The sequence below is a fragment of the Adiantum capillus-veneris genome, chromosome 11 (assembly GCF_014529385.1).
Source record: "Adiantum capillus-veneris isolate H3 chromosome 11, ASM1452938v2, whole genome shotgun sequence".
Taxonomy (NCBI): domain Eukaryota; kingdom Viridiplantae; phylum Streptophyta; class Polypodiopsida; order Polypodiales; family Pteridaceae; genus Adiantum; species Adiantum capillus-veneris.
Window position 1 is genome coordinate 12,334,253 of NC_140941.1, and position 15,934 is coordinate 12,350,186.

Sequence of the window (15,934 nt, forward strand, 5' to 3'; positions counted from 1 at the left end):
CAGTCAGAACAGAAACAGATGACAAACAGATACACGAACTCGACTGATTGAAGACCAGAAAGATGAATATTTCAAAGCATGAAAGTGTTTTGAATATGGAGAACCAGGACATATCGCTGCTCGGTGTCCCAACAAGGCACAAGAATCAGGATGACTAACAGAACGGAAACATAACGGGATAAGGAGATACTCGTTCGAGAACAAATTTTAGATAGAACCTTATGAATGAATTAGCATTATTTTGTTGTATGAATTTATGGAATAAGACTTTTTGGAAAAAAGATCTTTACTTTTTTTATGAGACCGATGTTGTATGGAAGAATCTTTTATTTGTGAGCACACAACATGATTATGAATGAGATGATGATGATGGCTTTGGAGCGGTGATAGCTCCTGAATGATCATGAATTGAATAAGAGCGAGGAGATACTCGTTGAGAGCAAGGAGATACTCGTTCCGAAACAGATATTGACTTTCCAAGACAGGAAAGAGAAAGATAAAGTGAACGGTGGTTCTTAGTTAAGACCATCGCGCATTAAATGCAAAATAGATGGAGGAGGAGAACCTAGCAGATACTCCTCGCATATGGAACTTTACCTCGATGCTTTTGGTCTAGCAGTGGCTATTCCATGAGTTCCAATAGATCAGCGGGTTGAATATGGTGCAGGCAAGACTGCACAAGAGGGGAGTTACTCCACTCCTTTGTCATAGATTACCTAGATGGAATAAAGTCACTGATTTACCTTTGGGTTTCAGGGATACTGATGGGCTGACAATATTTTGTTGAATGACTTTATGAGAAAAGTACTTCGACATGGAATCCCCGAAAATGATTTCTCGCACACGTCAGTGCTTGAGGCGAACGACTACTTCCACATGACAGTGCTGAGTAGAAAATCTCTATAGACATGATCTTAATATGAGATTAGTTAATCTGACATCAGTGAGGTCCGAGATGGATTTAGATGCGATTACTAAATACGTTGCTGGTAGTCATGGTCTAAGATTTGGAATAAACCTATGTGATGTGAACATGATGTGATTGTCGTCTTTGTACAAGTACTAGCTAGATTTGTGTCATCTAGTACATCGGTACTTAGAGTCAATGTCTACTGAACTATAGTTTTTGGCTTATGTTTGATTTTGCAAGCATAATCGAGGGCGACATACAATTCTATCAAGAGGGGGGTATGTCACAAAGTGATGACATGGCAGGACCACCCAGACTTTTCATTGACAGGCTGACGTGGACAAGCCTACGAAAACGATGACGTGGCATGCTGACGTGGTAGTACGGTGTTGACGTGGTAGGTTGTACGGACGCCCATAATTTGTGTTGCTGACGTGGCAGATTGGACGGAATTCCGCTTTTTGCACTGGCTTCTTTTACAAGCAGATTTTGAGCCAGTTGCTTTTGGGAATATTTTGCTTTTAAGTTTAACTACTTTTGGGCTCTACTTTTGGCATCCCTTGTAAGAATGAAAGAGCCCTAAGGGCCTCACTTCTCAAAGCATCTGGAGTCTGGACGCAGAGTCTGAGAGCGGAGGTCACCTGCGGGCGTTGTACTTTGCTCAAGATTTAATAGAATACCGAAAGGGGCGCCAGGTTTTGGGGCCAATACCTCTGGGCACAGAACTACGCCAAGCCGTGTCGTCTCGAATTGAACTGTGATTTAAAGTTGTGAAGTATTTTCAGTGGATCTCTCCCTCGTGTTGCGACAGATTCTAGACTTGGGGTGCCCAAGTCTGTTGCATATTACCACTGTAGTTGTCACAAACTACTGACGTGTCAAGCCACTGAAGAACGGAGCCAACTTGCAGATCCCAGCCGAGGGGTCTAAACCCTAGAAGAATTAGGAGAAGCAGAAGTTTTCACCAACATACACATCCTCGTCGAGTGGGACCAATTATTAAAGAGTTACCAACTTATGGCCGATGGGACCTAAAATAAAGCAGGACCCACACACCAAGGCTAAGAATAATGTGATGACGTGGCACTGCTGTACGGAACCCCCACAAAACGCGTTGACATGCTGACGTGGTAGACTGTACTGACAGTCCCTCAATTTGTGCTAATAGTGCCACGTGGTAGTTGTACGGATCTCTGCAAAACGTGCTGGTTGCTTTTGGAGCGTTGGCTTTTGGAAGAGTAGATGCTTTTAGCTTGAATGCTTTTCATGTAAACTTCTTTTGGGCCTAGGGCCTTTAAATAAGACCCATGGGCTCTCACTCTGGCAGTCTACTCGCGGAAGATGCAGAATAGAATCATGGGAGTTGTACCATGTTGAAGCAAAAAAAGAAACACCGAAAGGGGGGCCAAGGTTTGGGGCCAGTTCTCTCTTGGGATGGAACTTCGCCACTCCCCATCTCGTGTGTCGTGCATCTCTTTCAGTTCAGTTGTTATTTGAAGTGCTTAAAGTCTGCTCAATCTGTTCTTTTCCGTTGGCACGTGGTGCCCGTTCTCGTTACAGGAGTCCACCACATTGATGCTCTCAACGGTAGCAGTGGGGTTGGAGAGGGCGTTTGCAGCATGGCTGCTCCACAGATTGTACAAGTATGCAGAGTGAGCACCTCATCATGCCGTAGGCACGTAGCTCCTTTCATTGCACCGTTGTTCAATAGAGCACTTGTAGAGGGACTACCAGCATCTCAAAATGTGTTTTTTCTTGTCTATTATACTTTTCTAGATTTGACCAAGGTTGTGTCTTGTCTACATCAGATGAATGGAATAATTTTCTTGAGAGGCTCAATATTAGTGAAAAGGCACCTACCAAAAAACTGCAAAAGCCTGAATCAGACCCTGAAATGGTGCTGGAAACTCGGTTGTGGGCTTCATATCGAGGCCAGACGCTTGCAAGAACAGGTATGTGTTAAATATTCTGGAGTTATTCTTAAACGGAATGTATGGAGTGTCTCACTTGCTTTTAGTCAATATGTACACCCATATGAATAGACATGGATAACTTATGCAACATGTCCATCAGATTGTCTCAAGGGCTATTCTTAATAACAGTAAAAACAGTCTCTTTGAAGTTCCTAAGGTGTTTTAAGTTACTGTGTACCAGTACGTGGCATGATGTATTACAAGAAGGCTCTTGAACTGCAGGCCTTTATGGAAGCATCAGGCTCAGGTATGGGTCAATGTTGATACATAGGGTAAGATCACTTGCAGATGCAGTGTAATTTGAAATGTTTTCTCTGTTTAACAAGGTACTGTTGAAGAAAGAAAAGCAATGGCCGAAGCATTAGCAGATTTGAAATTTACATACGTTGTCTCTTGTCAAATATACGGGGCACAAACGACAAGCTCTAAAAAGGAGGAACATGCAAAAGCAGATGACATACGCCACTTGATGAAAGTGTAAAACACTAACTGAAATTTGGTGAACTTTTATCAAGTCTAATAGCATGATAATCAGCTGGTGTTACCTCGTGTATCCAGCTATGGCAATTTGAGGATCGCTTTCATTCATAGTGTGGAGACTGCTGAGGAGAACAACAAAAATTACTACTCTAAGCTTGTTAAAATTGGTGAAGATGGAAAAGACCAGGTATTCCATCATAAAGATATCAAAACATCTGGTAGAATACATCCAGGTTTCAATCTAACTCTTTGCATTTTTATAGGAGATTTACAGCATAAAGCTTCCCGGCGATCCCATACTAGGCGAAGGAAAACCAGAAAACCAGAACCATGCCATCATATTTACCCGTGGAGTGGCATTGCAGACCATTGATATGAATCAGGTTGCTTCAAAATCAAAAGCAATTTTACTAGTCCTATTTTTGTTGTTGTATGATTATACAGTTCTTCACATTTTACATGTAACCTACAATACCCAAATGCAAGAGTTTGGATTGTTTACCCTAAGATGGTACTGAAGCAGGCTCTGATGGGATAGTGTTTGACACGTCTTGGAACATGCTAACACTGGTGTCCTTGCTGCTAGCATTGGCGATACTTCAAGACATTGCCATCAGATGCACTTGCTGCTATTCAAGCTTTGTCTTTGCCAACACCTTCAGCCCTTCTCCACACATACACGCATTCGTTCCTCTAACTTGCTCACACACGTGCATGCACACAGTTTTAAGTAATTTCTTTTTAGTTTCAATGGGAAACCTCTAAGTGAGGAAAAACCCACAAAGAACAGGAAATTAAAAAGTCACTCTCGTCAATGGCTATAAATATCAAAGCATAATTCCAAGATGTGGGAGGAAAACGGTACTAAAATCTTAAAAACTTCAAAGGAGTCTCATATGGGTCCTTTGAGAGCAAGGGGGCCAGCAAATATAGCACTCCCACTCTATGCTCTCTTAAAATGTGAATCGGAGAACTGTTTGAGAGAAAAAGCAGTCAGCAGAGAGAAAATCTAAAGAGAGGAAAAATCTCTGTGGCTAGGAGGGCTGTTGCTGTGACTCAAAGTTTAGCAGGGACACCTTTCTGGAGAAAGTAACTATTAAGCTCTCATCAAGTAAAACTTCAGTTTAAAGAAGCTTGTGGACAATTACAAAAAGGTAGTTACAAACATATGATTTTGCTCAAAATCCAAGACATGGCTTTTGTCAAGAGGGAAATTCTATGGGCACCGTTGACTAGGAGTAGTGTTTCTGCTCGCATATATAGCTTGATGTTTTCCCTCTAATTGTGTAACCACCAACCTACTTGAGGGATCAAGCACGCTACACAAGCAGCTGGTGAAACAAAAAACTGCCTATGCTGCAGGATAAATGTTTTCAAACATTGTACCTTAACACGGTACATTGGCTTTATCTTCTCCTTGGTAGAAATTAAGAGAACTAACAAATGCCCTTTCGTCTCTGCTTGAGCCAAGAGCAGCACATTCCATCATAGCTTACTAAGGAGAGCAAGACTTTAGTTAGGGCCAAGAAAGGAGTATAGTACAAGCCCTGTTAGGAACATTGGAAACATGATTAGGAACTGCATGACAAAAAATTGATAGAAAACTTTATGAGTCTGGATATGGCATAGTTAATAAAAAAGACAAAGAAATGGTAAACATCGAACTCAGATTCTGAAATCTCAAAGCAAAGCATTGTAACTACGAAAATTCATTTTGGCTTTGTGGAAAATGATGGTCTATTTCTTTGGCCCTTTGTTTTTATGCAATCTGTAACTTTTGTTGAATGACACAAGGACAACTATTTTGAGGAAGCTCTCAAAATGCGCAACCTGCTGCAAGAGTTCAGAGCTGACTATGGTGGGCCACGTAAACCAACTATTCTAGGAGTGCGTGAGCATATTTTCACAGGAAGGTACCCTTTTTTGGTCATTAAAAAGAGAAGTACATGGCATACACGCCTGAGGTCTTGATCTTGAAATATGTTTGAAATCAGTGTTTCATCTTTGGCCTGGTTTATGTCAAATCAAGAAAGAAGCTTTGTCACAATAGGGCAGCGTGTCCTTGCAAGGCCGTTAAAGTAAGTTGAGCGAAGGTAGAATTTATTTCTAGTAATCAATACTTCTCTCTGGTACTAGTCTCCACTTGTTTTCTTGTAGGGTAAGGATGCACTATGGTCATCCAGATGTGTTTGATAGGTTATTCCATCTAACAAGGGGAGGGATCAGTAAAGCTTCCAAGACAATCAATGTCAGTGAAGATATCTTTGCAGGTTTGACAAGAAAATCTTCCAATCATGTAGCTCATTTCAGGTTGTGAACACATACAACCGGATTATTTTATTAATTTCTGCCACAGTTTCATTCATACAGTCCTTCAAACATCATCCAAGCAATTCTCTCTCAAACAAGGATCAATGAAGACAACCCTATCTTTTAACAAAATGAAATATTCATTGTTATAAGTTTGCCGCTACCCGCAAACTTTCTCTGTCTAACCAACTGTAACAAGCTTGGACACCCAAGCAAGAAATCAATAGCAACACATAAACAAAAACCGCGACAAACTAAATTGGAGAGAGAGAAATGAAATGAAATGAAATGTTATATTAACGTCTTCAAGATACCATGTCTGGGTACAAAAAGACTAGAACAAAATACTACTACTACTAGAATCCATCCTCATCTGCACTCTGGATGTTGAGAGAGTATGGCTCGAATCCTCTGCTGTAGTCTCCGTCGATGCTGTGTAGCCCCTCTCCTCAATCGTGGACGTCTGGATTTCCGTAGCTCCAGTGCTCAATCGACGAGAGTGCCGCTAGTGGTCGAATGAGTGTGGGCCAAGCTCTGCTGTGATGGCTGCTCCTCTAGCTGTCCCATATCTAGTGAAAAGAAATCTGTAATCCGTCTCTGGGACTGTCTCTCTCTAGCTCTCCCCAATAAAGTGTCTCTATATCTGTGTAACTCAAGTAGATTTAGCCCAAGACATCCTCATAACTCATGACCCTAGAGAAAGGACCGAAACTCTCTCTGAATAAGCAGTGGAAATGGTCCCGAATCTCATAGTACACTGTGCAATGACATATATAATGTAGCTCTGTCTCTGGCTCTAGCTGGCATAAGCAGCATATCCTACTGTCTGTTGGTATCCCTCTGAATCTACCAATCTCAATCTCCAGTTGATGTGAGGATGTGCATATTTGACCAATGGCACACCGCAAACCATGGGACGTATGTGTACTTATGTAGCTGGGTCGAATCACAAACCCATCTCCTGTGAGGTGGAGAAGATGCTCTCTATTGAAATCCATCTTCGTGCCCAACACCTGTGGCGGCTCTATCCATGTCCTCCTAGTATCCAACTGGATCAGGTCTTGACGAATGAGTCTAGTAATCTCCACCCGTGTAAGAGACATCGAGGGTGTCTGAAGAGAGTATTGGAAAGGGGGCAGCCTGTTCATGGTGAAGCCATGCATCTGAAACCATGATGTCATCTGTGCATACTAGAATGAAGTGTCCCTCTGAAGAGCTAACTGTCTGGAAGACTCAAGGGCCAGTCTAGCATCTCTCTCGGGCGAGGAGGTGTGAGGGGGACTAGGGATGTAGATGAAGTCCATGGTCCACTGGTTGAAAGAGGAGATGCTAAAGAGCGCAGCCACCATGAGCAAGACAACTATCATGAGAATAGAATTCATCAAGCAGGACGAGCTCTGTGAAGGGAGCTTTGTTCTAGGAGGAGATTTCTGCCCGCTCCTATGATCCTCCATAGGCTCACCAAATTCAAAGACTTCCACCAAGGGCGCATCCAGGGTAACTTCTACGACAGTCAACCTTTGAGCTGGCTCAGGTGGCTCATTGGGTTTAATTATTGTGGAAACATTGGAAGAGGGTGTACCTCTAGGCAAGGAGTGAATAGAGACTCCATAGCATGGCATAGATTTGGTAGCTTCTAACCACTCCAACAGATCTTCGCCTGACCCTTCAAGTGTAGTAGGTTGTTCTTGTTCAGGGTTGGTTTCCATTGACAAAGAAACTTGCTGCACCACGGGATCCATACCTCCTTCTAAGATAATGGGTTGCATCGGGGAGCCAGAAGTATGTATCCACATTGCATCGTTTCCCCAATCATGAAGTGCTTTAGTGTGTCGCAGCCATGGTCTTCCAATGATCAAGGGAAATCCGCCCTCAACTTGGGGAAGACGAACCACAACAAAAAATCCAAGTTAAAAGTAAAGTCTTGTACCTGCAGAGGCACATTGTCCACTATGCCCACTGGGTAGACTGTCCGTTGGTCGGCCAATGTAATTGTGAAGGGAGCATCGCGAGTAGGTTGTAGACCTAGAGCTAACATAGTGAACTCGGGCATCAGGTTGATGCCAGATCCACCATCCACTATCACTCCTGAGAATTTCCGATCCAAAACGGACACTGTCAGGTGAGGGCTTCTATAATCAATGAGTGGAGCAGCGGGATTGGATATCATATAGGACTCTGATGGTCGCACTAGGAGGTGCCCGTCACTAGGACCTGCTCCAGGATAAAGTGATTGAATAACCGCAAGGGTGTCACTTCTAAACTTTGCATCTAGTCGCAGCATGTCATAGAGAGACACTTGTTGGAAGGTGTTCTTCAAGAGTAACTCTGCTGTAAGCTTTTCCTGTTCTACCAGTGGTTTCTCGGGTACCTTGATCTTTTGTAGATTGAAAACTGCTTCTAAGAAAGCTTCATCAATATCGGAGAGCAAAGATTTGGATTCTTTCATGGCACTGGGGGATGGATTGTTAACAGCTGTAGGTAGGATATCCACATGTGTGAGACTGTGTAGGGGAGTTGAACTTGTTGGAATGCTAAGACCAAGAGCGGCTCTCTGGGCCCGGGTGAGGACACCCGATGGCTCCTCTGCCAACTGCAGGGGCTTACTTTTAGGGATAACCACGTGGGTAGAAGGGGGCGGCTGAGAAACAGTGCTAACTGCTATCAAATTGAGCTTGGGAAAGGCAAACTCGGTCTGGCTTTGACTTGGGTTCGAAGCCGTGGATGCCCGAATTTTAGGGCAATCCTTACTGTAGTGATCCTTCATACCAGGGCAATGACGGCAGGGAGGGGACCCTTCGGGCAGAGGACATTTGCTTTGGTAATGACCATATTCCCCGCATGTGTAGCACAAAATGGGCCGATTCAATGGACGAGTCGAAGGACGAGGTGGTCCTTGCTCCATGGAGTTGGAGGTGGAGGCATAGAAGCTGTGAGGTGGGGAGGGAGCATGGGTGTGATAAAAGCTCTGAGAGGGAAAAGTGCTCTGCATACCTTGCATTGGAGGGGTTGACAATAAAGGTGGCATGTGGTGTGGACGGCCACATGGAGAGACCATGTTGGATGCAGGTGCTGGCCCTTGTTGAAAAGTAGCACCAAGACTTTGCTGTATTTGTCGCAACCCCTTGAGGTAGTAGCAATCCTTGTCTTCATGCCCCGACTTTTCGCAAAAGTGGCAGTAAACCCGAAGGGGACAATCCTGTGGAGGGTGTCCTGGAGAGTGGCATGAGCTGCTCCATACCATAGCCTTAGTCTTCTGCTAAGACCTAAGCTCTTCTAGCTTTCTCTTTATTTGATCCAAAGCGTCGTGATGTGGGGGCTTCTCTTGTCTGAGGGATATTGATTTCTCCTCTTGAAGAACTCTCTATAACTTTAGGGCTTCAAGTTCTCTGCGCAAAGAAGTCAATGGATCAGTCAGACTACTTTCCGAAAACACAGAGGGAGTCTCTATGAGGAGAGTTTCTGAACAGTTTCCTAGCCCCCTCTATCCTAGTAGCAGTTGCAATGAACTCTTCCAGAGTTGCGTCCGGTCGGAGACTCTCTCGGAGTTTTTGCTGAGAAGTTTTGGGGAGCGTCTTTTCCACCCACTTCTTAACCATGAATTCACCGGGTTGCTGGGGAAGCTTGGCCACCAGAGACTTAGTTTTAGTCATAAGCTCTACAAAAGTCTCCTCTGGCTAGAGCACCATGTTGGCCAACTCATCCAACACCTTCTCCTAGTAGTCTCCTGGCCTGAAAGCTGCACAGAACTATTGTCTTAAGGCTGCCCAAGTTGCAAAATGGTTCTCTGCAAACTGGAAGTACCATTTGTTTGCTAAGCCATCCAAGGTGGATGGAAATAGTACCAAATAAGCACCTTCTCTGTTTAGACCACGACCCCTGCAGAGAGATACAAACCTTCTTGCATGGTCGTCAGCATCTTCTGAAGAGAGTCCTTTGAAGGTAGGGAACTTGATGTTTACCTTGGCCAAAACACTAGCTAACGGCTCCATGACTCCTTGCTGAGCCTGTTGCTCAATAGTCTGCTGTAGCAGAATAGGAGAGAGCTTTACTGGAGAAGGTGATCGGGAAGATGTGGAACCGAATGAAGGAATGGGTGATGTCGTATTTGGAGGTATAGGTGATGAGGTCGATGGACTTCTATAAGGTGCCAAAGGTCGTCTTCTATGATAGTACTTTAGAGGGCTCAGTAGTGCGCCTTGACGCTCGACTAATCGCCTTGTATGTGTCATGCAGTGACCACCAGTCCAACCAACAACCAAGCGTTGGGCAAGAAAACTTGTAACTGGTTGAAGACAGATCTAGACTCCACCATACCAGGTAAGTGACTAGACCAGGCTGGACCAGGGACGAGAAGGACTAGACCAGGGTCGAGGAGGTCTAGACCAGGGACGAGGAGGACTAGACTAGGGACGCGTACAGGTTGGACCAGGGCGAGAGATGTCTAGGGCGTGAGAGGACTAGACCAGTTAGAACAGTGCAAGGCAAGGTAGGCTAACCTAGATAGACCCAACTAGCTTCAAGATTTGTACTCACAAAGTGAGATTTCAGTTGAGGTCCCATCGTGATCGCCAAAATGAGAGCACTTGTAGCGCGGATAATGTGTCGTGCTCTCTACAGTGGGTGGTCCTCAGTGCAATGTGCGTGACAATCTCACTCAAACAGACTGAAAACTGGAAACAATAGACACACCCTAGCTCACAGAGATACAACAGCAGCAGTATAGTAGACCCCAACAAGTGACTCGACTATCTCAAAGCCCCAATACAGACTCTGGAGGCAACACACTCACCTCCAGCCCAAGACTCACAGGTACAATGGGGTGTCGAGGCTCAGATGTGCAGGGATGGTGAAGACGTGCTCTGTGTATAGACTCACTCTAGCCGACTCCTCGCTGGACCAGAGGTGAAGAGAATATATCGATGACCAACCGCTACTACTCATATGTACCACCATAAAGAGCCACCAACGGCTCATAAATGTCAGCCATGTGGTGACCTGTCCACGAGGTCCACTAGACCACCGTCGGTACCCTGCCACGTGTCACTCCCCAGGCGAGAGGGTCCGTCCAGTGTGAACCAGCCTAGACCAACTGCACTAACTGTGTCCTGTGAAAGTGACACTATAGCCTGCTACACCACGTCATCCACATCCAACTCTCTAAGCAATGGATACGAAGAGAGAAGTGGACACGAAGAGGCACTGGTCCCAAAGCCTAGCGCCCCTTTCGATATCTCCGTCTTGATTGATGATCACAAAGTACAACTGGTGGGAGGTGTGCTCTGCGATTTCTTCCAAGCTGATCAGCCACAGCCACCCCAAGGAATTACTTATAAAGGTTATAGAGAGGACCCTAAACCAGGAGCCCCCAAAAGCACTTACAACTAAAAATGAGCCCCGTGCAATGTTCACGCGAAAAGCCCCCGAAAACTGTTCGTATGTGGGCCTGGGCTTCCATTGGGTTTGTGCTATAGCCTTCCCAATACTTTGTGTTGACATGCTTGCAATAGTATTCAAATTTCGAGCGGTGTTGCGTTGTCTTCCACTTGGTGTGGAGGCTATTTAGTAATGCAATTTCAAAATTCAGCATGTGTTCTCCCTCCTTGCCCTCCTCAATAAGCATGTCCACATATGCCTCTACATTCCATTTAGCGAACCATTTCTTAATGTCCTGTATGAGGCTCGATGACAGAAATTTTTTTTTTTTTGTCTTTTGCGGGGCACATCCCGTTTCCCATGCAATGCGGGGGATTCAAGTAGTAGGCATCGCTTTGACCTTCATGATATACGTGTACATTTTTTGCAATGCTTTCATTTCTAGTGGTCTCTTGCCTGTCTCCAAGAGTAGCACGGAGTATGGTGTCTTCTTTTTGACCCCCATGTGTCGACATAGAAACTTTTTTTGAATTTTTTCAATTTCATTCCATGTGTGAGCTGAAATGCTTGCTCCCCAAATTTCCACTCCGTAGAGGATGGCTTGCACTACGCATGTCTCAAAAATGGTCGCTTTTATCTCCCATCTTTTTATGCTCCTTTGTGTGCACATGTTTTCAAATTGATAGTACTTGGCATGGCCGATGTCAATTCTATTATGTGCACATTGTCCCCAAGCATAGTTGCACGGGATGTCAATCCCCAAGTACTTGAAACTATCAACTTTCTCAATTTGTTTCCCTTGATACATGAGGGGGGCGTGGATATCCATCTTACGAGTCTTTACAATCATGAACTTTGTTTTGTCTACATTGATTGATAGACCCACATTTTCACAAAAAGCATGTAACGCATCGACCAATTTCTGTAGAGCTGTAACGTCATGGGCGAAAAGAGCCACATCGTCTGCATAGATGAGCATGAGAAGTGTAAGCATCCCGATGGCTAGTTCATCCCCTTCTAGTTGAGGGAGGAAGCTTTCTATTTGATCAATGCACAATCCAAAAAGAGTAGGGGAGAGAGGGCATCCTTGTTTGACCCCCATGTTGCTCGAGAAAGCTTTGGACAGCCCTTCGTGCGTTTTTAGTTGACATATGACTCTGTCATAGAGACGTGCTACCGCACTCCTGAGATGCATCGGTACTTTTATGCATTCCATCCTTTTCCATATACCCATTCTCGGGACCGTGTCAAAGGCTTTGGTGAAATCTACAAAGCAACAGTATAATGTTTTTCCCTTTAGCCAACTCTCTTCCATTAATCCCTGAGTGAAACAAGGTGATCAATGGTGCTATGTTTTGGTCGAAAACCTGCTTGTTCTTTTGCTCGTTTTCCATTTGTCTCTGCCCATGTGCTTATGCTTTGTTCTAAAATGCTTCCCAAAAGCTTTGCCATGCAAGATCCTACCATAATGGTACGGTAGTTGGTAGGCTGATTTACATCCCCTTTTTTGTAAAGTGCTTTGATCCAGTTCTTTTGCCAATCCTCGGGTAGCCCTTGAACAATGGCTTGGTTTAGCATTCTATGTATCCACTCTCTAGCTCTCATACCTGACCATTTAAGCATTTTTGAGTTCAAGTGTAGTATGTCCGGAGCTTTCCCATTTGCAAGTTTCTGTATGCCTTTTTTAACCGTTTCGGAATCAAAGTGGTCTTGGGCATGGAGATCGGTTTGCATGTGTGGCATTTCTTCCGCATTATTATGCACATATAGTTGTTCCACATACATGTACATGTCATCTGAGCTTATGTACCCCATAATGGAGAGATATGATATGATATGATATGATATATTAACGTCTTCAAAAGGCCAAAATGACCTATGAGACCAGCTGATACAAAGTGGTGAAACTAGTACAATGTCTGAATACAAAAGTACAAAGGTACTGAATGCAAAAAATAAAAATGAGAAGTGAGTAGTGATAGTGAAAATGAAGTGTAGAGTAAGTTCTCAATGACACTCCGGATGTCGTTGGAATCCTAAACTGCTAGGTGTGAACTAAGCAACTAGCTGGGATAGCTAAATCACAAGAGATCCAGTATCGGTCCCTGGCAGATCTCATCAATCTCCTCCATAGTTAGTAGTCTGACCGAGGGTCGTGCATGTCGGGCCAAAGTGATCCGGATCCTCTGATGCAGCCTTCGTCGATGTTGTGTAGTCCTCCGCAGTCGTGGACGTTGGATCTCCCCATCTCGGTCGCTTGATTGATCAGTGTCCCGCTGGTGTAAGGCGACGAGCTCTGCTGTGGTGGTAGCTCCTCCGGGTGTCCAGTGTCTAAAGAAGCCTGTAATCTGTCTCTGAGACTGCCTAGACTGTCCTCTCGTCGGGCTATCTCTGTGTCTGTGCAGCTCGAGCAAAAACAAACCCAGTCATCTCTGATCCTCGCACCGCATGACTCTGGAGAGTCGTCCAAATCCCTCTCTGAACAAGCAGTGGAAGGGGCCTCGTATCTCCTAGTAGGCGGGGCAGTGGCATGTGTAGTGCAACTCTGTCTCAGGCTCTATGTCACACAGGGGGCATGTCTTGGCCTCTGCAGGTACTCCGCTGTACCTCCCAGTCTCGATTTGCAGCTGGTGTGAAGATGTGCGTATCTGGCCAATAGCACATCGTATCCCATGAGACAAGTGGGTGTCCATGTATCTGGACCTCGTCACAAAACCGTCCTTCGTAAGCTGGTGAAGATGCTCTTTGTAGAAAGCCATCTTCGTGCCCAGTTCTTGTACTGGTTGTATCCATGTCCTCCTGGTGTCTAGTTGAGTCAAGTCCTGGCGGATGAGCCTGGTGATCTCGGACTATGTAAGAGTCAGAGAGGGTGCATCCAGTGAGTACTGAAGGCGGGCATATCTGTCTCTGAGAAGTTCCCACATGCGGTGTATGAAGGAGACAGATCTGGTGAGTGCCTCAACCACTAGTGGGGGGGCAGCTAGCTCTGCTCGTATAATGGCATGTGGTACTGAAGCCTTGGCTTTAATGAGCCGCAAGATCATAGAGACCAGAGGTTTCTCCATGTGTCCCCATCCATCAGTGTGACCCGTCCTCCCGTAATGATCCAATGAAGGTCCCCATATCTCAGCTCTATAGAGCAATGTAGAAGCCACGAAAGTGTCAGAGCCAGAGCTTCGTCCGAGGCTCCTGAAAGTGAACCTGTGAACACATCCTCTCCAATCTACCCAATGCTGCATGGGCTCAGGTCAATCTAGTCTCTGCTGCTCTCCTCAATGAAAATGCTGGTCCACTAAAAACCACTCCAAGGTAAGTGTAAGCATCTGTATACTCCACTGTCTCCTGGCCGTATGTGAATGCGGGTGCCGACCTCCTGATCCACTGTGGGGCGGTATTAAATACCATGACCTTGGTTTTACCAAGGTTGACAAACAAACCACTTTCATGGGCAAACCTATGCAAAGCATCCAAGGGACGTTGCATCCCCTCTGGAGTGTCAGAGATCAACACAATATCATCAGCATATAACAATAGTGGAATCCATGTCCCTGCCAGCTGTGCACCTCTATCACCATCTCTCTCAATGTAGTCAAAAACCTCATCCACATAAATACCAAATAGAGTAGGAGAGAGCGGGCAGCCCTACTTCACCCCAATAGTGGAGTAAACCGGTCTAGATAGACCCTCCGAGGTGCGTACATGCCCCACTACTGAGCCGTATAATGCCATGACCCCCCAAATGAGCTCTGTGGGTACTCCCATCTCCTGTAATCTGCGCATCAATCTAGCTTTGGGTACTGTGTCAAATGCTTTGCGGAAGTCCACAAAGCTACAATAGATCTGTCTCCCATGTGATCTGCCCTCCTCAATGATGGCTCTGAGTGTCAAGATAATGTCAAGAGTAGAAAAACCTCTCATGAACCCTGCCTGCCCGCCTGTGCGTATCCCCTCCCTCTCTGCTCATCTACTCAGTTGCTGCTCGCGAGAGAGAGAGAGAGAGAGAGAGAGAGAGAGAGAAAAATGAAATGAAATGAAATGTTATATTAACGTCTTCAAAAGGCCATAATGACCTATGAGACCTGAAAGTTACAAAGTGGTGGATCTGATACAGAGTCGTAGTAACAAAATAACCTAACAACAATACAAAACAAAGATATATACTATGGGGTCCTAAGTAGAGAGGTCGGTGTGAGCCAAGCAATAACTAAGCAAAAAAATGGGCGGCTTGTTGGGATAGCAGAATCACAAGAAATCTAGCATCAGTCGTTGGCGAATCTCATCAATTTCCTCCATGGTTAGTAGTCTGACCGGGCGTCGTGCATGCCTGGCCAGCGTGCTCCGAATTTTCTGTCATAGCCTCCGTCGGTGCTGTGTAGTTCTTCGTAGTCGCGGGCGCCTGGATTTCCCCAGTTCAATCACTCGGTCAATCATTGTGCCTCTAGTGTGAGACGAGGGGGAGCTCCGCTGTGGGAGTGGCTCTCGCGGCTGTCCCATGTCTGCTCTGAAGAAGTCCATGATCCGCCTTTGAGACTGGCTAGCCTCGCCATTCATCAGGCTATCTCTGTGTTTGCGCAGCTCGAGTAAGAACAAACCCAGACATCTCTGGTCTTCGTATCCCATGACTCTTGAGAGTGGTCCAAAACCCTCTCTGAACAAGCAATGGAAGCGGCCTTGTATCTGGTCTTCGTATCCCATGACTCTTGAGAGTGGTCCAAAACCCTCTCTGAACAAGCAATGGAAGCGGCCTTGTATCTCGTAGTAGACGGGGCAGCGGCATGTATAGTGTAGCTCTGTCTCCGGTTCCATGTTACACAAGGGGCATGTCCTGTCCTCTGTTGGGACTCCGCTGTATCTCCCGATCTCAATCTGCAACTGGTGAGATGAT

General features: G+C 45.3%; 1 protein-coding gene and 1 long non-coding RNA gene across 4 annotated transcripts in view; one reads left to right on the plus strand and one right to left on the minus strand.

The window, feature by feature from the left end:
• Positions 1-15,934, plus strand: part of LOC147446894 (callose synthase 10-like) — a 260,133-nt gene that overhangs the window by 213,802 nt on the left and 30,397 nt on the right. For both annotated transcript variants that reach the window (XM_086522840.1, XM_086522839.1), the window contains exons 32-39: positions 2,719-2,862; positions 3,065-3,130; positions 3,210-3,360; positions 3,442-3,550; positions 3,627-3,746; positions 5,158-5,276; positions 5,358-5,441; positions 5,521-5,633. In XM_086522840.1, the coding sequence (XP_086378966.1) occupies positions 2,719-2,862; positions 3,065-3,130; positions 3,210-3,360; positions 3,442-3,550; positions 3,627-3,746; positions 5,158-5,276; positions 5,358-5,441; positions 5,521-5,633 (906 nt within the window). The remainder of the gene's footprint in view (positions 1-2,718; positions 2,863-3,064; positions 3,131-3,209; positions 3,361-3,441; positions 3,551-3,626; positions 3,747-5,157; positions 5,277-5,357; positions 5,442-5,520; positions 5,634-15,934) is intronic.
• LOC147446896 (uncharacterized) overlaps positions 3,753-15,934 on the minus strand; it is a 41,767-nt gene continuing 29,585 nt past the window's right edge. For both annotated transcript variants that reach the window (XR_015189575.1, XR_015189574.1), the window contains one exon: positions 3,753-4,910. This is a non-coding gene — a long non-coding RNA (uncharacterized LOC147446896). The remainder of the gene's footprint in view (positions 4,911-15,934) is intronic.